The 25,938-nt window shown below is 39.1% G+C and overlaps 1 protein-coding gene across 1 annotated transcript; it reads right to left on the minus strand.

The window, feature by feature from the left end:
* Positions 1 to 496: 496 nt before the first annotated feature.
* hs3st2 (heparan sulfate (glucosamine) 3-O-sulfotransferase 2) lies at positions 497 to 25,689 on the minus strand. The gene is made up of 2 exons (XM_034078943.2): positions 25,131 to 25,689; positions 497 to 1,609 (listed from the first exon to the last, which is right to left on the minus strand). Exons 1-2 carry the CDS (start codon positions 25,634 to 25,636, stop codon positions 991 to 993), a joined length of 1,125 nt encoding a protein of 374 aa, XP_033934834.1. The 5' UTR covers positions 25,637 to 25,689; the 3' UTR covers positions 497 to 990.
* Positions 25,690 to 25,938: the final 249 nt, after the last annotated feature.

The following is a 25,938-nucleotide window of genomic DNA, read 5'->3' on the forward strand; positions in this document are numbered from 1 at the left end:
ATCAAAAGAGGAAATCCTGGAAGTTAATGAGATCAATGGCACGCATTTCAGCAGCTGGTAAGGAACATTTTATCTTTCAACAGGCTCAGTAAAAACTTCTCCACTGATATGTTCTAAACAAAGTGGTCAGGAGACGGAGTGGATGTCACAACATAAACACATAACGTGTGTTTGTAATACAGTCCTTTGTTAACTCGGCTTCACAGATTTGATATAGATCACTTTTGTATTTGATCAAGGTAGGAAATAACTGCCTGAGGAGCATTAGCTTTGATTTGTGTGTAACAAAACCATCTAAATGTGTGTGCTGTACTTGTTATCTTAGATCGGATCACCACATATACTATTGTTACATGGACTACACAATCAGAAGAAAACGCTACTACTAACATATCTCAAATAGTACTTGATTTTAGACTTCTGCATTTTATTTCGATGATCACAACAAAAATACTGACACAGAAAGAACTGAAGTTTAATAAACCTTTATCGTCGTTATAGCATACGTTTTAATATTCAAGACGTTTTTTTTACAATACATTTATTCAGTAAATGTGTCATTGTTGCCTATGAACTTTTGTCAACAATACAGAGATAAACTTCACTGCAGAATAATTGACAGGCAGATTTGAATAATCATTTGACATGTGGCTGCAAATTCCTGTTAGGAAGTCAATTTAACATTAAAGCCGACGGTTCATTTTGATCAGAATGAATATTTAAGCAATGTCCTTGTGAAAGAAGAAAGAAACATATTTTTTGTATATAGATATTTATATTCTTTATGAAATAGCACTTGTTGTCATAATGACCCAACCTAAAACTCTTATGCTTGATATATTCTTCTATGTTGATTTTGTCAATGAATACATATCTACACATTTGTATGAAGATACCCTCATTTATATTTATTTTCAGAGGCCATTTTAAAAAAAGCCTTGTTTCCGTATGGCACCCTCAATCCCACAGCCTTGTTTCTGTATGGAACCCTCAATCCCACTTGAAGTCTTGCCCCACGGTTTCAAAGAATTTGATATTGAATGGCCTATAAAACTCCTGCAGCTGCTCTATGACCTCCCGTTCGATCTGTACATGAGTCCTGCCCTTGGATTTTCCCAGGCAGCGCGGTTGGCTGCTGCTCTCCGGCTTCTTCAGACAGGGAAAGCCTTTGGTTCGGTTAAAGTAAAAGTGCTTGTCCGTGATTATTCGCTTCAGGCCTAAGAAGTCCTGAACGCGGCCCATTTCCCCCGCTGGATCCGTGATCAGCCGCTCTCCGCTCACAAAGTGCATCTGCGACAGGCGAAAGTACTGCAGCCAGTTCTCCAGGTGCAGGATGTACATCCCAATCCGAATGGCGTTCCAGGAAGAGTCGACGAGACCCTCACTTTTGTTCTTAAAGGCCAGCTCTTCAAACGTAGGGATGTCGGGCTTCTTGGAAAGAGTCTGTGTGTAGTCGGAGATGGCTCTTGTAACTGGGTTACGCACCACAACAATCAGCTTTGTCTTGTGGGACATGCTGCAGATGCGTCTCGGAGCCTCTTTGGTGACAAAGTAGCTGGGTGTCTTCTCTAATGTGATCTGGCTGTCTAGCGTTCGTGGCATTAATCCCCTTGGGAGAGAAGAAAAGAATAAAACACACATGGATGAGTCAGCAGGAAATGTTATTTCCTATCCAGGAGCATTTCAACATTACTTTTCTGCTGGAGGGATGACAGTTGATAAAGACAAGTAGAAGTCATTCATCCCTACGTATATTGCAAATACTAAGTTAAAAACAACCATAGTATTATCATGTGGGGAAAAATACTGAAAACAAGCTATGTATGTCTCTCATATTTAGAAGGCAAACTATAGATATGGTTCAAAGATATTAAGATAACTTACACAATTAATTGTATAATTACTTGTATACTGTATTGCTGCATTGAAACAATGAACATTTATTTGTAAAAGTCCTGGATTCAAATGTCACTAAAGCAACATTATAAGCAAAACAAATTTCAGTCAAATATACAAACTATTAAAAGTAACAGTTCTTGTGATGCTGTAGATAGACTCCTTTGTTTGCCATGTTATTTGTATTGTGTAAATAGTTACTAGAGTGGCCTTTTATTGTGGCCAGCCTAAGGCACACCTGTGCAATAATCATGCTGTCTAATCAGCATCTTGATATGCCACACCTGTGAGGTGGGATGGATTATCTCGGCAAAGGAGAAGTGCTCACTATCACAGATTTTTTCAGATTTGTGAACAATATTTGAGAGAAATGGTTATTTTGTGTATATAGAAAATGTTTTAGATCTTTGAGTTCATGAAAAATGGGAGCAAAAACAAAAGTGTTGCATTTATATTTTTGTTCAGTGTAGTATTACAATCTGCAGTTTGATGAATAAAGTGGAGAACATTGTTACTTTGTATTTTCATTTGCAAAGTAACTGTTAAAGTTACCTACGGTGGCCTACTGTAGGAGAATGGAGAAATGCACTGAACATTGGTTGTCAGGTTGGTGACGATGTTTCTTAATTTGCATGTGTTTTGGCACATTCATGTTTTTACATTTGCATAGTTTTTGAAATTGCAGCATGTTTCTCCAGATGGGAGTGTTTTGGGTCGAAACACATGTGCACCTGTCGGCCACCGTAAATGATCGCCAATGAATTGCAGTGGAGTCGGTAGAAGTATAAAACAAAGGGACAGGAATATGCTTGGGTAAAGTACCTCAGAGCTGTGCTCAAGTACTTTAACACATGTCCCAAGTTACCCTCTGCAACTGGAAAGACAATATACTCTTTGTAACAAGTAATAGAAAATCTGTAGAAAGTGTAGAACAGTCATAGACTTTTTATCGCAAACTGTAGAGCTAACTTCCAGCGTACACATCATTTCAAATAACTGTATCCCAAATAAAAACAATGTAAATTATTTGTTGGGCATTCATTGGCTACAAGACAGCTTGCACAACAAAAGCATGCATCATAATTATCATCATCCTGCTGCCAAGATAATAGCTGTGCAAACTACCCGCCAATGTTTCTTCTTGTCATGTGAGTTTTCCTTCCCCAGTCTAATATGTCATTCTGCTTTGTCACTGCGGTTCAATAACATTTGAGTAATGAGCATCTGATGTTGGCTGTTCAGAGAGTAAATGCCTCGGCCTTAATTCCTCCATGCTTTGCTCCCTGTATTTGTGCAAGCAGAAAAAGAACTGTGCTATAGCATCAGCACAATAAGCCTGCAGTGAGGTGACAATAATTACAAAATAGTATGATTAAACTCTTTATTAAACTGAGATATAGTACCAGAATTCCTCTATTTTACAGCAATTGGTTTCTGGATTTCAGCTACCACATCGTCCTGATGATTAACCACACTTTCTTTAACATTTCTGGTGGAAGGCTTTGATTAAAACATAACCTTTCTCAAAGCTTTCTCTCGCAAGGTAAGGGTAGCAATAGGTTACCTCGAAAGTCTTGGAAATATTGATCCATTCAGTTTTATTTATGAATCTTGAGTTGTTGGCTCGGGTGCCTCTGGGCCACCAGGCAACTATTAATCTTGTATGAGAACAGCACCTTTTTGAGCAAACAGCTTTAGTTTCACACTCAAAAATACATTTTCCAGGAGCTGCAGAACATTGTGTTATGGAAGCTGACTTTATTATAAGGATTGTCAATCTCATGCATTTTCATCATCTTCGGAGATGAAGATTGTATAGAAGAGAGGACATGAACAAAAAAAAACTGGGCTGACAATGTGAACACAGACGGTGACAGTATGTAGATGGTTTTGCTTAAAATAGTCTGAATACAGATGCCTGCTGATTAATGTTACACCCTAACATGAGTAAACTGGAGGATTTCACACTGAAATGTTTCCCTGACAAAAGTTGTTTTTGATCCGATGCAGATTTAAAACTTAGTAAGCCTGTCTGTCAAAGAAAGTTGCATGATGTGCTATACAGTGATTTATTTATTTGAACAGCTGTGAGTCTAAGCGCCGTGTAAATGACATGTTACGCTGAAATTACGCATTGACGGGAGCAGTGGCGAGCCGTCAGGGCCCTCTAGGCCCTCTGTGAGGGCCTAAGATATTCTAAGAAATAATATTTGAAAACATTAAAAAAAAAAAAATAATTTAAAATATTTTTTTTATATATGTTTTTGTAGTTATATTTTTCATTAGTTTTACCAAAATAACTTGATTTAATTGTGGGTAAAATAATATTTCCAAAGAAATAAATCCTTCGAATCTGCCTGTTCAGTTTCTGTTGGAATGTGAAGGGTTAAATTCCGTCTCTGCGAGTTCTGTGAAGACGGGAGAGCTTGTTGGTCCCTCTCTACATTCACAGAGGGCCAGCTATAGTAACTCAACGAGAGAGTAATGTCAAATGACAGTACAATTGACCAATCATATCTTCCCTCTAAATGGGCGGGCTTTCTTTTTGCGGACTTTATGACAAGTTCCGCCCGCTGTGAGCTCTATGCATGGGTCGATGCAGAGCCATATAATAATAATTATATGGCTCTGGGTCTATGCAAGTGGTGCAGTGACGCGTCCTAAAACACGGAAGTAAGCTTCGCTCGGATTCCCTCGACAGAAAGCATTGGAATTTCTCCATAGGATTTTGGAAAATAGCTGGAAATAAGGTCTGTGGAAAACGAACCTGTTAGATAAATGCACGTTTTGTTCAGACGGATAATATCCACATGTCTACCCTACTTTTATTATTATTATTATTATTATTATTATTATTATTATTATTATTATTTTTGAATCATAAATCTAAACGATAGATTTATGATCGATATATTTATAATTAGCATAAGTTCGTTCATGATGGCTCACTTCAGTGATAGTGATGACATCGTTGCGAAATTATTAACCGAGTCATTTTCAAGATTGAGTTACAATGATAAACTGGAGTGGCAACGGATCAGCTGAATGACCCGCAAGTGCTTCATCCAAAAGGACAGGAGGATGGACTTTGTGTTTCAGTGATTTATCATCAAAGGTAGGCCTAAGTCATTTTCAATGTGGGCCGCCGTGCCGACTTAATTCATTTGTAATTGTTACTTGGCTGTGGGTGCCCTGTCATGATAGGTGTTTATATAAATGGTGTTGTTCTGTGTGGTAGAGGGTCGCTGTCATTGATGCGTTTTGCACCCCGGGCCGCTGTTTTGATATTCCGCTGTGATGTAATATCTCTTCTTTTTTTCGAGGGAAGGGGGGTCAGAGTTACCTACTATAGGTATAAAAGTCACGGCTCGCCACTGGACAGGAGCGATACAGACACGATGAAAATAAGAGTGTTGGAAACAGTTTGGAAGACAGCGGGACCACTGGGATCATCATCAAAATGTAAAGAAGGATTCATTTGACTTTAAATTGTTAGGACAGACTGGAAAGTAATTACACAAGTCATTACAGTATTTCACACCTAGGTTCCTGTTTTCTTTGGATATTAAAAACATTTTGATCTTGGTATCTTATCTATAAGAACACGTTTTACCATTGCATATTAGAAGAGGAGCAGCTGTCAAATGGTGCATACATTTCGATCCTTTTTTACAATCAGAATATGTTCAATAACATTTGGAAACTCTAAAAGAGCCATATTATTTTATGGTTTTATCGTGTTTATGAGCTTGGGAAGCTAACTCAAAGTCAGACGGTTCAAACTGTGGGAGTCTGGAATGCTTTGACATGGGCCAATTGAGCAACTTTTAGCAATGGATATAATTCCATTTTAAAAAGAAATGTAGTTCTACTTTATACATCATGGTTCATATATCACTGCATTGTGTAGTCACATATGCAAGACAAGTGGCAGAGCATGGCATTGAGACAAAGGTGTTAAGCAAAAATCTATACCCTTCTATATAGTATACTGTATGTATGTCTTGTTAGCAAAGTATTTCTACATCACTAAGTAACACTCATGCTTAATTCTATTGGCTGACGCTTCAACACATTTTACGTGATAGGCCAAGACCCCGTTTACACGAGGATGATACGGGTTGTATCCGCATAGTTTCTCTTGTCAATAGCCCTTTCGTTTACACAAGGCCGTAACAAAACAATAGAAACGGACCCCGCAAACGATAACGGGTCCCAAGGTGGATAGATCTGCAAACGGAACGCTCTGGGGGGTCAAACGGATCCGTCTGTACGTCTCTATACGATCATTTTTTGATAACGATTAATTAGCCCCGCCTCCCTCTCCCCACTCTCCTGCTCAGAGATCAGCTGCTGGGCTGTCAGAAGAGGGGGAGGAAAAGAGAGGCTCCGTTTATTATTCTTATATTATTATATAGAGTCGGTATCAATTTGTTTTAAAGCTCAATAAATAACAAAATAACAAAGAAGACCTTTGACCGGCACTTTTCTAATTTTGTCCGGAAGATTTAAACGTTAACGGACATGTTGACCGGTGGAAAAAAATGTTAACGGAAACTCTGCCGCACGGTCCCCTCGTCCCTTGGAAGAGGCGGAGAGGTGGGTGTTTTTCATCTGCTGGTGGACTACCGGAGATAATTACAGCAGGAGCACACGCCGTCCAAAGCGGAGAATAAACAGAAGGGCAACCATGGCAACCATGCTCCGAGGTCTTCTTCGCTGCTTTTGGTGTATTTTGTGGCGGCAGCGCCACTTACAGGCCCGGCATATATGTACTACAGCGTTTCCAGCGTTTCCAGCGGTCTCGTGTGAACGGAAACGTTAAATGAATCGAATGCATGTGAACGGAAGACTTTTTAGAAAACGCATACGTTGCGTAAACGCAAACATTCCCGTGTAAATGGGGTCTAAGAGGCAGGACATCTCTAAACGTTTCACCAATCACAACAGAGCCGGCCAGCTAACAATTCAGAGACTGGTCTCTGGTTTCAGACAGAGGGTGAAAAGAGGCACTACAGCACAGGCAGTATGAGAAAAATAAAAACCTTTTTGAACATTAAAGTGTGTCACAGTAGAGACACAAAATACAAATATGTACCTGGACATTTGCATACAAGGGCCCCTTTAAGTGTCTTCTTATAAGAGAAGTTGCACTAAAACATTTATTTTTCCAACTATGTGCATTTTTACTTCATCATTTGATAACAGTTTTAAATAAACACAGAAATATAATGAGTGTGTTCTTCTGCTGTGCTAGATCTAATTCAGATCTCGCCATGTAGCTCATTTAACTGATACCTACAGCTTTTTATCCGAGCTCAGTTGTCCATTTAAACATATTGTATATAACTAGCTGTGACTGCAGCCAAGAAGAACAAAGTACAATCCAATGATCAAAGCATGAAAGGATGTCAATAAGGAGCACCTGTCTGCAAACATTTATTTGAACTAGAAATATGTAGTTGGGGATCATTTAAATGATCTGGTTGTCTCAAAATGATCATGTTTCAGCTTTGCTACAACTTAATTAAATGGTGGTTAACCTTTATTGGCCATTTGTGATATGCAAGTGACTAAAAGAGATGTATTCTTTTTTAAATCATTTTCAAACACACCTGGCAGCGGCACTCTATCTGTTCCTTACTGAGATAGCAGGAATCCACCCAGAAGGGAAACATGGGATCCCTGAGGCAGGAGTCTGAACCAACCATCAGGAGTTTTTTTCTTTCAAACATGCCCCCAAGAAACTATCTGCACTGCACACAGCATCTGAAAGTAAAAGATAAAATTGAGGATCTGTATGGCAGTGGGTCCTTTCCCTAAAAGCTGCTCTGTCCTTGTTTGGTAATGATTATTTGCTGTTAGAAAATCGACATGATTGTAATACCAATGGGACTGCTCCGAGGGCAATTACCGATGTGTCTGACTCTCATCCTGCATGTATCAGTAGCAAAAACTTTAAAATACACTTAAATATAAACACTTTTGCTTTGGGACACACACACGCACGCACACACACACACACACACACACACACACACACACACACACACACACACACACACACACACACACACACACACACACACACACACACACACACACACACACACACACACACACACACACACACACACACACACACACACACACACACACACACACACACACACACAGAGCTTGATTAACTGACATTTGAGTGAAGTGCTCTGATTGATTACCAGCTTCTCACTCAGAGTCTACGCTAAATTCTTTGTGGTAATTTACAGTTTTTTTCCCAATTCTTGGTGACACTTTAAGTCAGGATGCATTACGGGCTTGGCTGTGACATTTTAATCACTCAGAGAAAATGAACTCAGGTGTGGAAGATCTGCTCGATACTGTAAATGAGAGCTGTTCCTGGTTGAAAGCTCATTTGTTCTGGATGTGTCATTTAAAGCATTACGTTTCATGCTTTAAATGCACAATTTGTGTTGGTAATTTCTGTATACAGTAAATGTAATCCTTTTTTATTTTGTCTTGATTCAGTCTTACTTTTGCAAGCATTATTTCAACTGCTATACCATTTTATACATGTTAACAGTTTGTTACTGTGGACCTATATAAAGCAAGAAACACCTTTTTGTATCCAGGCAAAGAGAATTTAACAGCAAGGAGCTAGTCCATCTGTTTTAACATCACAGGAAGTCTATGCAGATAGGTGTAAAGCAGCCATTAATTGGTATATGCATTGTCTTCCTTTTATTGTCAAGCTTTCTGATCTGGATTTGATTTCACAACAGGGAGACTGTACAGTCTATTACAATGTGTGTATAAAGGAATACTGCTCTTAATGAAAACAGAATAAAGCAAACACAAACATTAAACAGATTTATTATATCCACCTATTAACAATTACATTTGGGTTGGGAAGACATTTATTATTTTACATTTACAGAGAAATGTAAATAAAAGTAAGCTAATCTAGTCACAACATACAAGTAAATGTAACCTTTTGGATGACCTCAATATCAAATGCAATGCAACAAAAAAATATGTAAGAAATGATGTAAGAAAACAGAACAATGTAACCTTAGAAAAGAAGAAACCAAGATATTTAATAATTGTGTCAGAATTTCTTTTTAAGTAAACCTGTCTTTCATTAAGCATATTTAGGCAGTAAAAAAGCAAGCATCAAATCCGAGCAAACTGAAAGTACTCTTTTTTTGTTTAATGCATACATAGATGCATACATGCACATCGATTGACACTTTAAGTATTATCCTACATAACAGTTCAGCTTACAAATAAGGAATAACATCTGCTTATTTGACAAGAAACACACTCTTTATTAACATTGTAATACTGCAAGTAATCCACTGCTTTGAAAAAATGTATATGTAACGGAATACAGTTACCTTTTTTGTATCCTGTGCAATGGAACATTACATATTAGCTTAATAACCAAGTAGGGACAGAAAAATAAATAACCAAGTAAATAGAAATGGAGCATCCTTCAGCAGCTCTTACCTACAGGTAGAGCAACAGTGGAAAGCATTGCAGTCATTGCCGCTCATTAATGAGCTGTGCTGTGCTGAAAGCTAGTCTGCATATCGTAGTGACCCTCAAAGAGCCTGTGGGCTATCTCGCTGAACAATTTATCTGTGTTCTCACAGTGGAGGCAAGAGGTCTGGAGTTCACACTTACTCCCCTCTGGACGCTGCTACATCATTATGGAGGAATAAGACACAAACATAGATGTCTGTATTTCAATAACTAATGACTCGCCATTAAACCCAGATACAACAATCTCATGCAGTACACAGTTCCTCTGGGAGAACACTTACTACAGTTTTCCTACCTAAAGCGATTCATCCACAATTGGTTTATTCGTGATTACTACCAGAAATGATGCTTTCACTTTTGCCGGTTGATATCTGTAATTTGCTCTATTATGCTCAGGCTGTACAGTAAAGGCGTAGTCATTTGTTTGTGTTGTACATAGTGAATCATGTCCATTCAAGATGACAACTTTAAACCCAGGGTCTGCCCTACCACTTCACATAAATGTAGAGAACATCTCATCAAAGCACAGGGTATACAGTCCTTAGGCACATTTGAGTTTGAAACAACCCGCCTAGCACGTAGCATATTTTTTTGGATGAGTTTAAACAAGTTCATCATTGTGCAATATCTAATGCATTCCGTTTTGTAGCTACAGTAAAAGCACTATACGTATCAGAGTCGCTTGGTAAAGCACAAATAATGTCCTAACTATGCAGCTGAAATTAAAGATTGCACGTCTGGTGAAGACTGCTATGAAAACGAGGGGGGTTAAAAAACATCGATCTCTTCAAAACATCTATGAGCAGTAGCGGCCGCTTGCATCACAGTCAATTCCAATGTTAATAAAAGCACACAGAAGCTGTATACGTTTTTGGGGAGTTTGATTTATTTTAAATTAGCAACAACAAATACAAAATTAAAACCTATAATTGCACACTAAAACCATTATTTCAAAAAAAGAACTATTTCACATAAACCTTTGTTTTTTACTGGGGCTGGGGCTGAGGTGAGTGATGAAAGGGATATGACAGTTTAGAGTAAATTGTGATGTGGACTCTCATCCCAGAATTTTAAGGAAATCAGTAGGGATATTGAACAGGAAGCATTTCAGTCAAGGGGCATCATATGACCAATATAGACAGAAGAGCAACATTTATTTGAACATTTAAGTCAATGATACCATTCCTAGGTGAACTTAACATCTGTATGGAGTCAGATCAGTCTCAATATTAATAAATGCTCACAGAAGGATTCACAAATGTATTTTGCGATTTATATATAAATGACTCTCCACAACAATATCTCTCAATGCACTCACAAATATTTATTGTTGTATATAAATGTACAAAAAAATGGGCATTTAAACTGATTTTTATTAATTCAAAGACGGCTCTGAATTAATAATCAAATATGTTTCCTTTCTTTACTACTGGATGAAATTACAAAATGTACCCATCATTTTCCTCATGCTAGTATAGCCACATAAAAGTATCAAACCACCTGTTAAAAGGTGCCAGAATACAGGAAATCTATAACCCCCCGTTAAAAATGTCCCCCCCCCCCACATTCAGGATGCTTCCTACGCTCATGGACACGCATGGTGTTATTTTTTGTATATATTATAATCAAGTGCGAGCTGTGTGCTCGAGTCTTCCTGCCTGTCGGCTCTGCTCATGGATGCATAATAAGGCTCTGCTGCTCCGCGATGATGGTCTAGCCTCAGCAGCTACATTACCTACGGGTGCGTTCGTTAATATTAACTGTGTGGTCCGGAGACTGGACCGCTGGTGAACAGCTGTTCAGGTGTTCAGAGCAGAGCTCCCTGTCGGAGCGGCAGAGCGTGATCTGCACTGAAACGTTTTTCTGTCACAATATTATCGTTGAGCTGGCTAACTAGGCAACCTGGTCTTACCAGAATGCGTGACTCCACCACGACTCCTTAACACTGCATTGCGTGGTGGAGTCACGAACTTTGCTACATTTATGTGTCTGCACCACGCAAACAACGCCAATGTAAAGTGAATGAGGCTGCTTTGTCGTGGTGCACACACGCATTTCTACAATGTCCAGCAGTGAGCTTGTATTCTATAAAACGTTTTTAAAATCTACTTTATAGCTTGTAGTAACTCACGGGAGGCTTCTTTTATGTTATTTGTATTCATAATAATTTGTATTTTTCGTCAGAATGTATTATGGTGCATTAGTTACGAATTTTTGTTCTCAAAAAACAGTGCATTGTGTGTAATACAACTGTGATTTTTATTACATTAGTTGGATTGTTCCCTTTAGTTAACGTCTTTTAAAAGAACATTATATTCCGATTTGATCATGTCCCCTTTATTGTATAAAGGCCCTGACACACCAACCCGATTTTGGGAGTCAGAGGCCGTCAGAGGCAGTCGGGCATTCGCGGAGCCCTACTCAGGTTGGTGTGTCCCGCACCGTCGTCCGTGACACGCCTTATTTGGACTGCCTGACCCGATGCATGGCCGATTCAACATGTTGAATCGGCCATGCATCGGGTCAGGCAGTCGGACCAAGCAATCACTCTGATTGGCTGTTCAGCTAGCGAATCAGTGCATGAGAAGCGAAACGGAAGTGAGGGACGTAAACAAACGATTTAAGAAGGCACACACAGACTGCTATTCATTTTCATCTCATCATGGCGATCTGGAATGACGGAAACGAAGAACTGCTCATCACCTTGATCCAGGAGAGGCCAGCTCTGTACGACATCACAGAGAAAAGGTACTCGAACCGAGTAGTGAAAACCGGACTCTGGCGAGAGATTGAAACGCAACTTGGTTTCTCGGGTAAGATTATCTTTTTCATCAATTGAGCTCTTTAGCAGATACTGTTGGCTTTTTATTGTTTACCAGCGTACAGTGACGTTAACGTGAAATGTAATTTGTTATTTCAACCTTGTGTTTTGTTGTTATCTTGTTGCTAGCTGTGCAGTTTGGCACTGCATATAGATATGAATTGGACATGCTAACTAGCCACAATGCTTACATCGTTTATTTGTGTGCTTCAGAGAAAGAGCTGAGGAAGAATTGGGATTCTCTGCGAACCCAGTACACCCGGTACAGGAGACTTGCCCCTTCGGGTAGTTGTGGAGCACAAAGGACGGGCAGACAGCAGTGGATCATAACCAGGTTGCAGTTTTTAGAGCCCTACACAAGAAGGAAGGAGAGTACTTCGAACCTCACCATCACGGTAACTATTTTATTTGTTGAGTACAAATAAGTGTTTCTTGCTTCTTTCATTTACAAAAACATTGTTTTCATTCATTTGGTGGTTACAGTGTTAAATATAACAATAACAGAATAATATATATATTATTGTATTATAATTATTGATGTGCTCATCACCTTAATGTTGCAGCTGGTAAAGGAGGAGCTAATTGAAATTACATGATATACTGCTGGGTAGCTTATGCAATTCACCATGGGATCAATAACGCTTTTATCTTAACCTATAATAATACATGATCAAATATGTCTTGATTATATTTTGTAGTGTTCTGAATCTTCTAGAAGTATGTCTTTAGCATCTGAATAGAGCATCACAATGTGTCTACAATGTACCTCTCACACTTGACCACACCCCAAACTAATGGCACACACATTTCAGGGTATTGTTTTGTTATGAATGCTTAGTAAACAGTTTTAATTAGCCATGGTATTAAATCCAACTAACTGTGAATTTATTTAAAAACATTTAAGGAACGTCCGGTGGCTGCAGAATCAACCCCCGGTGGCACCAGCAGTGAAACCTGGACCAGCACCACCGAGGAGTCCTTCCACTTTGATGCTGAGCCCTGCACTCCCCTGGCAGAATCCACCATCTGCACCACACCGGCACCGCTCGGAGAGAGGCCAAGCACACTCAGCACTGGAAGGCCTCCGGCGAAGCGAAGGATGATGCAGGATTCGCAGGAGGAGTCCGCCGTTGAGGCGTCAAAAACATTGCTGGAGGAGATCAAAATAAGACTGGCACAGTAGGCCCCGAGTGGACTTGATGATGAAATCGCGGCCCAATCCAAAGTGTTTGAGCACAGACTGCGGCTGTTGCCACCACATCAGATGCGACGCTTCCTGAATCAGGTTCAAAATAGCTTCTTCGATTGCTTAGAGGAAAATGAAACCTCAAGTCATTTCACTTGCCCTGTTTTTTTGTACATAAAGTTCACTCATTTTTAAAGATGTGGCTAATTTTTTTTTTACAGACAGTTGTGGCAATACAAATGTTGTATTGCATAGTATTTTCTATTGTATTGTATTTGTATTGAATGTTTACTTTTTGTATTATTATTGTTTATTTGGCTAATAAACCACTTTTTACCGATACTGCAAAATGCAAAACTTTATTTCGTACCTCCATACATTCAATTTAGCAAGAAGTGGCCATTATTCAGATGGGTGTTTCTGCAGGATAGGCAATGCAAAACTTTATTTCGTACCTTCATACTACAGCCATTACATAACACAACATAGAACATATTTCTGCTTCAGAGAGCTGAAGTGGAGGCGCTGATTTAAATTACATTATATGAAATTCACCATGGAATCAATAACATGTTATCTTAACCTATAATAATACATGATAAAATATGTCTTGATTATATTTTCTAGTGTTCTGAATCTTCAAAGTTAACTGAAGTTATCAAATAAATGTAGCGTTGTATAAAGTACACTGAATGGGAGTGGAGCAGTAATATAAAGTTGCAGGATTAGTCTCAAGTACCTCAATATAATTATAGTATGTCTGCACTTTATGTGCTCATTTCATCATTCATGTATTTTATATTCTACTAAAACTGAATCAAACCATAAACAAGGTGGCCTGTTGGGATTACTATATATATATATATATATATAATATATCTGCATTATTTTATCCAACTTTATGCTTTGCTCTTGCTGCTTGTTTTACACAGATTTTATATCTTATTTCTTATTGATGTAAAGCACTTTGAACTGCAATCCCCTGTATGAAAGATACAAATAAAGTTATTATTATTCAGATGGATGTTTTTGCCCCTCTGTTCATTCTCCCGTTATCCTCCTCAATCTGCCTAGAAGTATTTTAATGTTGTAGCTGTTACTAGAACCAATACTAATGCTAGGGCTGCAACTGACAGTTATGTAGGCACATTGTTATTGTTTCTTATCGCTAACCCCTCTTATGGCTGATAGCTCCAGTGCCGCACGAAACATGTTTTCGATGGACGAGAGTGAAAATGGAACGCACACGCTATTTGTTGTTTGTTTATATCACGGTCTGTTCTTCTTCTCTGTCTTCCGGTTGTTGCCTCTTTTGAATGACGAATACACACTAACGCCGCCTGCTGGTAAGGAGAGTTATTGCCACTCACGCACTGAAGTCTTTGCGGTGTGTTCCCGTGCGACACATGGCCAAGACGCAGGAGAACACGGCGACGCAGGAGAACACGGCGACGCAACAGCCGGCGTCGGCGAGTCCTCTGGTGACTGCTTGGTGTGTCAGGGCCTTTACGGAGAGCAATGTGAGCGTCCATTCCCATTGGATAACGCAGGATTTTACAACTGGAAGTAAGTATTCTCTTTCCTGTCGATTGATTTTGAACAACCAATCACATGAATCTCCCGCCCCCGACATACAAAGCAATAGCAATGTTCAAACGAAGTAAACTGGATATAAACTCTCCAAACAGGCGAAAACCTACCAGTTTCACCCACTGTCTCTGCCACCTCCCTCCATGCCTGGTTCCTCCGGTTTGTATCCCGGTAAATAGTTCTGGTCGTAAAGAACCAGGTGATTTGCTACCGTAATTTCTGGTTTGGAATATGAGGAAATGAACTGCGGTCTGGCTCTCCCAGCTTGCACGCGGTTTGATTGGCGGGATTTGCATAAACGGGATTTGATTGGCTGATGCCAGCTTCGAAAGCATCGGGAGCATCAAAAGTTGAACATTGCTCAACTTTTGATGCTCACGATGCTTGCAAAGCCAAGCTCCCCACAATGCAGTTCGGCGAAGATTCAAAATCTTCTACGTCACCCCATTCAAGTGAATGGGCGAAGCTTTGAAAGATTTTGTTCATGCCTGTGTGTGGACGGGCCGTTAGATGTGACTCTTTGGCGTTTCTGTTATTATTAACACTGCTGCTTTAGTTGTTCTTACTGCTAAAATCCTCTGTTATTCCTCATTTTAAAGGCGATATTCCGTGGGGTCGGGGGGCTCGGATCCTTGTCACCTTTTTCATACCTGATGAGTTTGCATCCCTGTTCTTAGTGTGAAGACGGTGGACTGTTCGGCTCCGGACAAGTGTGTATTGTTGAACCACTTAAACCTCCAAAGAGCACCGGAGCTTCATCAGGGATGCAGACCATCAGAACGGGTAAAGGTCAGCTTTGAATCATCTCCTTGTGAACGATCAATGAACTCAGAATGTATTACTGTCATTTCACTGTGGTGTGAACTTAAAACAGAATGTTGCATATCGTCAGTTCAGGGCAAGTTCTCAGTAAATGTTTGCAGAACAAATACAAAATTGTCATGCACCAAGGCTGCACATGCAAAACACAAGTGCCTTACTTAATTTTAGACAGTTGAATGATTTTGAGGAATTACGTAAGCAAAACATTGATCTGATTGTGATTTAACTTAGGAACCATTAATCACAATGTGAAGTGTTTCTGCAGAGCTTTAGAGAATGGCTTTCCCTCCTCCCCGTCAACAAATGTTTGTCATTACCAAGATGAATAATGAACCTTGCACTTGAATAATATGCAAGCTCACAGGCTGACCATGGAGGGACCCAAATGAAACCGTCCATTACATATGCTGTGTTTGTTTGGCCCTCTGGATTTATTTAACTACAAATTAAAAGAAAAAGTCTCCTGGGCTCCATGTGCCAGTGTGTTATCACAATAAGCAGGATGTGGAGCAATGGTGGTCAAGATGTTTAAACACAAAAAGCTTGAGTAAAGAAACGAAAATGCAACATTTTCTAGAAGAATTGGTTACACTTTTTATCAGAGGTATTGTAAGTATTATCCAACCAATCTTTAGACTGAATTAAGCCTGTCAAGTGCTATCAAATGTAACAGTAGGGAACAACAACTACATCCTGAAAACAAAGAATTCCATGCAAATTTAGACAAAAAAAGTAAGTATTGTCTTGTAAGTAAAACGTATTAAATCAATGTTTGAAATGTCCCGAGAGCCTGTCATAGCAGCTTCAGGATAATTGCTTTTTTAAAACGTATGTATGTGTTCAATTGAAGTTTTTGAGCATTTGTGTCTTGTGGTGTCACTGTTACCGCAATAAAAACCTTTTTTGAAGGTTTCAAAAAGCTGTCTGCAAACATTCTGACTCTGGGAAATAGCATTTCATTTTCACACACACACACACACACACACACACACACACACACACACACACACACACACACACACACACACACACACACACACACACACACACACACACACACCAAGCCATTACCAGCATGTATTACTCAGGTAGACTGTGCAGACAAAATGTTCCTATGCTGCGTGATTCTCATAATGTCTGTGCCACTGCACTTTCTAAAAATGGCATCTTCCTTTTTCCGTGATAAGGCATAGATCCGGTCTCCACTGGAGAGGCTGCTCCATTATTAAAGTATCACTCACTTAGATTACAGCTGTGATGACATCTGATCATTAATCACCAGCAACAGAGGCCTGCTGCCCTGAAAGTCTATTAAGAGTTAACAAAGAGCGGACCAGACACATTTGACAATACTGAAGGCCAATTCAGCTATGAGAAACAGAGGTGAATAACAATTCAGCACTCTGGGAATCAAGCACCTATATTTTTCTGATTAAAAGACAAACTGGTTTAAAATATCAGACGGAACGAGCCAGAAGTCTTGCAGTGGAGAATTATTGCCCTTAGCCACATAAAATAATCAAAACATATTCATAGTGGGACAATGCAGTCCCGCAATACAGGAAAATAAATCGCATCATTTCTTTGACCTTAAACCAAAACCTATTTAATCGCTGTCATTTCCACACCATGCTGTTGTTTTCCTCTAAATAACATTTATTCATGGTTTGGTCTGCAGAGGGAAATGACTGACACTTGCTCTCTCCTTGAACAATAACACGCTGAATCGAGCGGAGCCACGAGCTGTCACATTAACATGTTGCAAAGGTATTCACGGACACTGAAATGAAGATGAGAAAATCTTTGAATTCCTACACTTCCCATTATGAGAGTTAGTATTACTGCTCTTTTTGCTTAGTTTGTAGATATTGGATGAATTTACAGCTGCTAATATCCTAATTTAAAACAATTGAACAATGCCGCTAATAATATTTTTAATGATTGTATAATGGACATTAAACGCCCTTCATGATATAAACAATGTGACATTGTGAATGTTTTAGGGGCTCATTTTCCGGTTCATATTTGTATTTTGTGCCTCTACTGGGACATGTCTCCATGCTTTACTGATCAAAAAGGTATTTCTTTTTCTCATACTGCCTTTGCTGCAGCACCTCTTTTCACCCTCTGTCTGAAACCAGAGCCCAGTCTGTTAGCTGGCCAGCTCTGTTGTGATTGGTCAACCGCTTAAAGATGTCCCGCCGCTTAACCTGTCAAGTACAATGTGTTGGAGCGCTAACCAATAGAAGCACAAGTGTTACGTAGCGATGTCACTATGCCACCTCCCTGACAGGAAGGAGAAATCCCAATAAAAAACACCACAGGGCCCCTTTAGTCAGCTCCATTTATCACCTGTTTGTGCAGGTTAACAGCAGCATCTTAACTGACATAAATGGCAATTCAACTGACAACATTTCTTACATTGCGTCAACACTGGAGTCTTTATAAGTTCTTTATAGGTTTGCACTGTAGCCTTTAGCAATGGCAAGGATATTTATAAATGGAGAGTGGACAATCCGCACACCTTCAGTAGTTGTTCTCCTGGGAGAGAGGGTGGGAAAGTACAAAAGGAGACAGAGTAGGGGAGACAGAAGGAATAGCTCAGACAGGATTTTATCCCTGGTCATTGGGGACGCTCTGGGTTCGCCAGGAGGGGAACGTTAACAAGCTGACATTCTCTGAGGATGAGCTTAACTGCTGGATATTTCCAGAATCCCGATGTCTCCACAATGCTAAAGTTAGTTTGATAGTATTGTTTGTTGCGGGGACTACTGAAATAGAAAAAATGTTTGCTGCAAAGGAGTTAAAGGGAGCAAGGTGGAGGATGAATGTAAAAAGCCAACTTTAACTTCCACTGTGGATTGCATCCTGAGTCCTGTGTGTCATGGTTCAGGCTACTTATATAAAGCGTTGGTAGTGTTATTTAATTAAGCCCCGAGCCTGTTTTTCAGGTCTCAGGCTCGAAAATGACATTCCCAGAACAAATGACCATATCAAATGACCATATCTGACTTGATTCTGATAGGGTTAAATTAATAATCTTTTTTCTCAAAGCAAGGTTACATCTGTGAATTGGATGTAGAAGTGTCAGAATCAATATAGATGTTTTTATCTTAAAGTAAATTCAGATTGAACACAGTAAAAAATGTTTTAAATTATTGTGTCCGTCCAAAAAAAAAATTACTTATAGTGAAAACCACCCTTGAATGATGGTAAGGTAGACTAAAAGCTTTAGGAATCCAAACTAAAACATATAATAAGTACCCTGTATCAAGATTGATGCAAAACAAGTGAAATTGGATCTTTTTAGAGAGATTTAGCAAAAACAACCCACTTCTGGGGTCATTTGGGTGGATTTTCCATATCTCTGGCCCCCCTTGGTCGATTTTGATGATTGACATCTCTTTCTAACCGTCAGAGCCAATGGAATCGAGGGGAACTCCCACATACTCCTTATTTGGTAATGTGTGTGTGTGTGAGACTGACGCATAGCCAAAACCGGAAGCTGCGATAACTCTGGTGGCTGCGATAACTCTGGTGGCTACCATTAGCAGCTAACTTTTACTCTCTCACTTTTTACATACAAATGGAATTATGGATTATAAATACTTTTTTCAAATCCACAGAAACATTATCAACCTATGGATTAACCGATTCAGCCGCGTTTTTTCTCGTTTTAATGCCATTGAACACGCCTTTTGATCAGATTGACAGCTACTGTGAGACGATCTCCCGTAAAAGCTCGGTAAAGGTACGTGTTGTGATGTCTGTGTTTGCTTCCCCTGTCAAGAGTTCGGATCACTCAGTGATGATACTATACCTAAATAATCTGTGGAACCTCAGCTTTAATCGGATATCTTGTATGTGCAGCTACGATAAGTAATAAGGGTACTTTTATCTTGAGTTCTGTGCCAAAGTGCGTTAGCATTTTTCGCTAAGGGCAGGGTCATTTAGATGCTTCTTATGGGACTTCTGTTTTGTTTTGGTAAAAATGGTTTGTATCGTCAGTTAGCTGAAATTCTTCCCGTTAATCTGGTATAACACATTAATAGGTTCTTAAATATTAAGATGCCCTGAGACACAGTGTCATGAGAAAAAAAAAGCCCCCTGCCAAGGGGGACCTTGGGGCTTAACAGGTTAAATATATCACGTTACAAATACCTAGTGACCACATCAAGTTTGAAAAAGCAAAATAAAATCTAAGCTAACAGGATTAAGCTCACACACACAACATATGTTGACCGACTGAATTAAAAAAAGAACAAATCAAACAAAGGAAGTGGAAACTATAAAGCAGATTCAGACAGATTCACCATAACCCTACAGAACAGTATAATTCATTAAGGAGAAATCTGATCCTTTTACAAAAATCACAATATGCTCTTTTTAGTTGTTTAGTACCATTGTAATGTTGCTATTAATCCCCAATGTTTTGAAACACTCATCTGATTAGTCTTTTTTTAAGGTAACTGCAATTGAATACAGTTTCCTTTTCTTGTATCCTGATTATTTAATACAGTTACGTGTAATCTGTAACTCTCCAAACCTTGTCATACAGTACACAAAATGTTATCAAGTCAGTCCAGGATTTTGTGTACGCCGCTGAGGCTTGTGTCTTAACCCTGGGTTAAAATAATGGGATGTCATTAGTTCATTTACTCATAAACCTAAGTAATAGACAAATGATAATGATTGATGGCACGAAGGAGGGGTTGAGGGATGACCAAAGCTATTGCTATTCATCTTGAGGGGAGCATGAATGTGTCCAACAATATTACGGCAATACATGAGGAAAAGTCAGGTCATCGCTTATGATGTCGTGATACATCCTCTGGGCACCATGAATGTGAATTTCAGGCCATCCATCCAATAGTTGTGAGATATTTTAGTTTCTAACAGAGTGGTGGACCGACCAAATGATAACCTATTTTATTACACAGTATATCAAAATGCTAGACTCAAATTTGCAGGATTGGCTCTTTTGGTTATTCAATTGCTTTACCCTGGGATTGTTTCATAATGTACGCATGCATGTTCACATTCTACTCTGAATTATTTTATTAAAATTAATAAAAGCACCAGGTCTCTACGCTTCAGATTTCATTGGGGAAACATCCCAGAAAGAGTTGTTTTTTAATTAATGTTAACAACTACATGTCTCTGAGCTGCACTGGAATTAAGACGACTCATTAATAATGCAAAGTTACGCCTCACAATCCCTCGCTGTATTATGTGCAATACAGTGCGTTAAATGTGTGTTAAATGAGAACCATCAAACTTTCTGTCCTCATCAACCTTTCAGATGATACTGTTCCGAGCCTCTGCCTCCCCGAGCCAATTAATGTGGACCTGGAGAATATTTGTTGCTGCAGCCTCTCATACAATTTCAACCCTTCTCGGAGAATCTACTGGAAGTGCTTCTGACTCCTGTGAAATCAATAGAGCCGAGATGCCCTTTAAGTCTTGATGGTGTATAGCGACGTGTTTTTGCTTGATCTTTCTGATTCTGTGGAGGATGGAAAAAGTGGCGAGGATATTTGTGCCCGTGAAATGTCTGTGTTATCAGTGATTGTGTGAATAGCTTCACGTGTGTGTGCTGTTCAGGGGGCACAGTAATGAACACTGCACCATTTTTCCTGGGAGGCTAAATTATCTGTCACACGCTTAATGTAACAGGACAGACTGTGCCGAACAAGTGGCCACCACACTCAAACTGACGAGAGTTAATTTGGTGTCACATGTATGTTTCTGTCTGTTCAGCATATATATAAGTTAAAATAAGAATAATTTAAAAGGAAAAAAGTGTCTTGAAATATGCCAAGAATGGAGTGTTTATATATAGTTAACAACGTTTGTAAGTGTTTATATGAGGATGAGCATGTCCATTTCTTGTAGCAACTTTGATAATAAAGAATATGAGATGAAGCAGTTTGGAAAAAGCTACTTAGTGGGCTTTGCATCAAACATATGGAGCCCAAGGTCAATAATTAACTTCCATGTCCAAATGAATTAATCAAATTAACCAACAATTAACCAATGGCAATTTCAGTTATCAAAGAATTACCGCATTCATTCAACAAGAGGCAAGGCTATAATGCTCATTAGGAACACATTACAATTGTCGAATGAGTTGAAAGATTCCATTGTCAAGGACAAGAATGAACCTAGCAGTTAACATCTGTAGAATCAGGATGAAAGGTGCTCATTTCTAAATTATTGGTATGCATCCATTTCCACATGTGACTGTAAGCTCATGGGATAAAGTGTCTAGAGAAATCATGTTATGAACTGAAATGTAAAAAAAGGCCTGTCAGTGGCACTAATAGGGAAGTCATGGGATCCATATGTAATCTGGATCATGTATGTTTGTTTTGTTTCATTTCCTTTCAATCATTGTCCAGGCATTTCACTTCAGCCCTGCCATTCACAGAGCCATGCAGCAAATCCATGTAGATTCACATGAACTGGGTACATTGTTTTGATATGACATCTCTTTATACAATAGATATCCTTCTTTCTGTGAGTGCATACGTTTATATTTCTACTGTATGTTTTCATCCAAATCTACACTTAATGTCTCATTTATAGGATATGTGTTTTTTACCTTTACACAAAGGTGCAATTTCCCTAGGTGTTGAGTTCAGATGTGTCTTTGTACTGTGTGTAAAGGGCCTGCCAAAAGTCCATGGATAAAGAATTGCTTTCCACCAAAATAATTGTGCGTTCAGTGTTTGAAAGATAACTGATTTATCTATATAAAACTATCTGTAAATTACAGGCCACTGATAGACAGATGGAAATGACAACTGATACATTAGTAACACAAAGTGAATGTGAAAGGTATACATACATTCATTACATGACGTGCTATAAATGTGAAAGTAAATCAAAATGTAAAGATACTTTGTGACGGAAAATCACTGAGGGCCGGTCAAATTACATGTCACTCATCAAGGTAAAAAACAGCTGACTCTGCCTGAATTCAACTAGCCTTTGAGTTCATTATATTCTTAAAGCAACTGTCAGCGTGTGCAATACTCCTTAGTAATTGTTGCATCATATTAGCATGAGATATTGAATGACCTCACTGGAGAAAACATAGGAAAACTTAGATCTCTGGTGAGGTGAACTGTTGCTATTGCATAATTTAGGCTGCATTAAGATGGTCGATTAATGTAGAGGAAGGTTGCTGGTGCAGTGAAAAGACTAATGGTGAGGGCAGGAGGATATCTGCTGGGTTGGTGTCTGATCTGATCTGTTGGAGGGATAGAAAAATGCAACACCGTTTTTTCTGGTCTGCTGTGTTCGGATGCTTGGTTAAAATATGTAAAACACAAGACTTTACACTTTGTCTCCTTTGGATATCATGTTAATCAACACTTCCTTCACCAACAAACAAGCATCCTCTTCATATGTCGAGGTGTTTGCTGAGGTTTTCAATTAGTTTTCCAGCTCATTCTGTTAAGTGTTACAGAGAGCAACACTGTTCATTTGCTAATTCTTCCAAATTAATTGAATTTGTGTATTACACACAAGAATAACTGTCCATACAGTGGACCCTGAGGAAGTTTAGTGTTCGAAAAGCTCTTTCCTGTGAATACAAATAATACTGCCTAAAATATATTACCAAGTAAAATGCATGGAAAACTAAGTGAAATGAGAAGGAGATCTTAATAAACATTACAATTATTGATGATGTTTTGTTGTGTCTTAAATAGATGCATCTGTGGGATGTTATAGCTTTTGTTTATTAGTTAGAAGATGAAAATGACTGATTCCTTTTCAGGACTAGAGCAGTACACTTCTTTCATAATGTCATCACTGCAGTTATATTTAATTTTCTATTCTCATTCTTTTGTATTTTTGTATGTGTATGTTACAAATTGGAAATAATGAACACAACATTACTTTTGATTTGCCTTCACTAAAGACATTCATAAACGACTTTTAATCAGAATGGGTCAACTAACACATTCTGTGATTTAATTAAAAAAAACAAAAACAGAGTTTCTCCATAAAGAGTTTTGCAAAAGCATCCTTTTTAAAGCTTGTGTTAACCAGAAATGTTTTTTTTTTTACTGAAAATGAATCATTCAGCATGAAGAAAGCCCTTTAATTGACTAAGCTACTAAATAAATCTTAGTGGACTTAAGAACAAAACAACCCGACTGCTAAAAACAACTAAATCAAACTGGTGTATTCATTTTAGTTTCTGATAGAGTGTCTGTTCGTTCACAACATTGTTGGGTCAAAACGTTAATTGGTTAAGAGACACACCTTTGGTTCTCCTTAATTGCAGAATCTGGGGGTATAGCATTGCCTCTTGTAATATAACAAATATAACGTATGCTTACAAAACAGCTCCAACCGTTTTGTTATCTAAGTACATTTTCAGACATAATGCAACAAAGAACCATCAAGCATTTTCGAGGACATTTGCAGACTCAATTGCAGACTCCACTTCATTTTCCCACTGCGTATTTGATCATCACAGTTTTTGTGAAAAGAAGAATTTAACTCTGCTTAAATTTCAGTTTAAGAAAAGACAAATACATCTTGTCAGTAGATTATAATCAACAGAGGCCATCTAAGAATGCTATAGAAGTGAGAGAGCTGGGAAAAGAGAGAGAGAGGTTGATGCTCTGCTCGGTGCACCTTGTTGAGTATTTGCCTTTACCCAGAACATTGTGTGCCCTATGCAGCCTGTTTGAAGTGGGCTGCTGACCTGGGGGCTGATGGTGTCAGGTGTGCTGATGGCTGTGTCAGTTTGTGTGAACTGATCCTACATCAGCCTCATGGAGCTGTCTGCTCAGCACCATGGAGCTCAACTCTAACATCTGCAGCTCTGAGAAAAACATCATACAGACTTAAACATAACTTGTGATCTTAGTGGTGGCATGCTGCATTGGTTTAGTTTGCGTGTTGGTATGTGTGATAGACCCAAAAATAGCCAAGTTTATATGAATACAATTACAGCAAAACGTGCCCTTTTAAATTGAATTATAGGCTCAAATCATTTTTAAAACAACTATATGACTAACAAGTGCGTTGGACTTGCAGAAAGGTGTAAACAAAACGGATTAAATACACATTTGGACATAGTATTGTCTGGACCTTACATATCCCAAGAGTCCCCCTGTCCAGCAGAGCAGAGTGACTGCACTGAACCGGGTGACTGTCGAAATCAGAGCATTTATGGAAATAATATATCAAGACAAGTGCATCTGTCTCAGAAACATGACAAATAAGTGTGTTCCACGTGTTCCTCACCTGTACCAGTCCAGCCCTCTGTCATAGTTTCTGTCGAAAAAGTGCGGCTCAGTTCCTAGTGCGCGCACATCTGGATGTATCCGGATGAACTCCAGCACCGCCCTGGTACCTCCTTTCTTTACACCGACTATTAACGCATTAGGCAGCTTCTTATTCCCATATTGTTGGGCAACACTCATGTTTCTTAACTTCATGTCATCCGAGTGACCAGACGAGGCAGTGGCTTTAATGTCGCGCAGATCGCTGTATCCTCGCGGGGCAGCGGACCCATCCAGAGCAGACCTGACTTCCAGCGAAGCGCAATTGTCTAATTTCCCAAGAAGTTTCTTCCCTCCTGCGTTCTTGCTCGGCGGGCATCTTCTCCCCTCGTAACCCCGGTTTGTCATAACTGTGCTGCGACAAAAAAAAATACTGTAGCATAAATATGTGCAGGATAAAGACACAGTGAATATGAAGGCGAATCTGGCGCTGAATCTGTTCGTAGATGAGAGGAACCTATGTGCCATGTCTCCATGGGTTCAAAGTGCTGCATGATTTTCCATCGGAATATTCCTCCTCTCTTGATGTGCGGTCTGGCAATACTGGTTGCAATACTATAGGTTATAAAGTCAGGCAGACTGGCATAAGAGGATAGGGGTGGCTTCGCTGATGCATCAACTGCGCGTAAATCGCATTATTCCTTTTCATAGGCTGCTGAAGTGTGCGAGAAACTTAGAGCAGAATACAATTAAAGCAGTTTCCAAGGGAAGAATGTCTCAGTTCTCCTTTAAACAAGTTGTTGTTAAGTAATTTGAAGTGGATCAAACAC

Source organism: Pseudochaenichthys georgianus, unplaced genomic scaffold (genome assembly GCF_902827115.2).
Source record: "Pseudochaenichthys georgianus unplaced genomic scaffold, fPseGeo1.2 scaffold_518_arrow_ctg1, whole genome shotgun sequence".
Taxonomy (NCBI): domain Eukaryota; kingdom Metazoa; phylum Chordata; class Actinopteri; order Perciformes; family Channichthyidae; genus Pseudochaenichthys; species Pseudochaenichthys georgianus.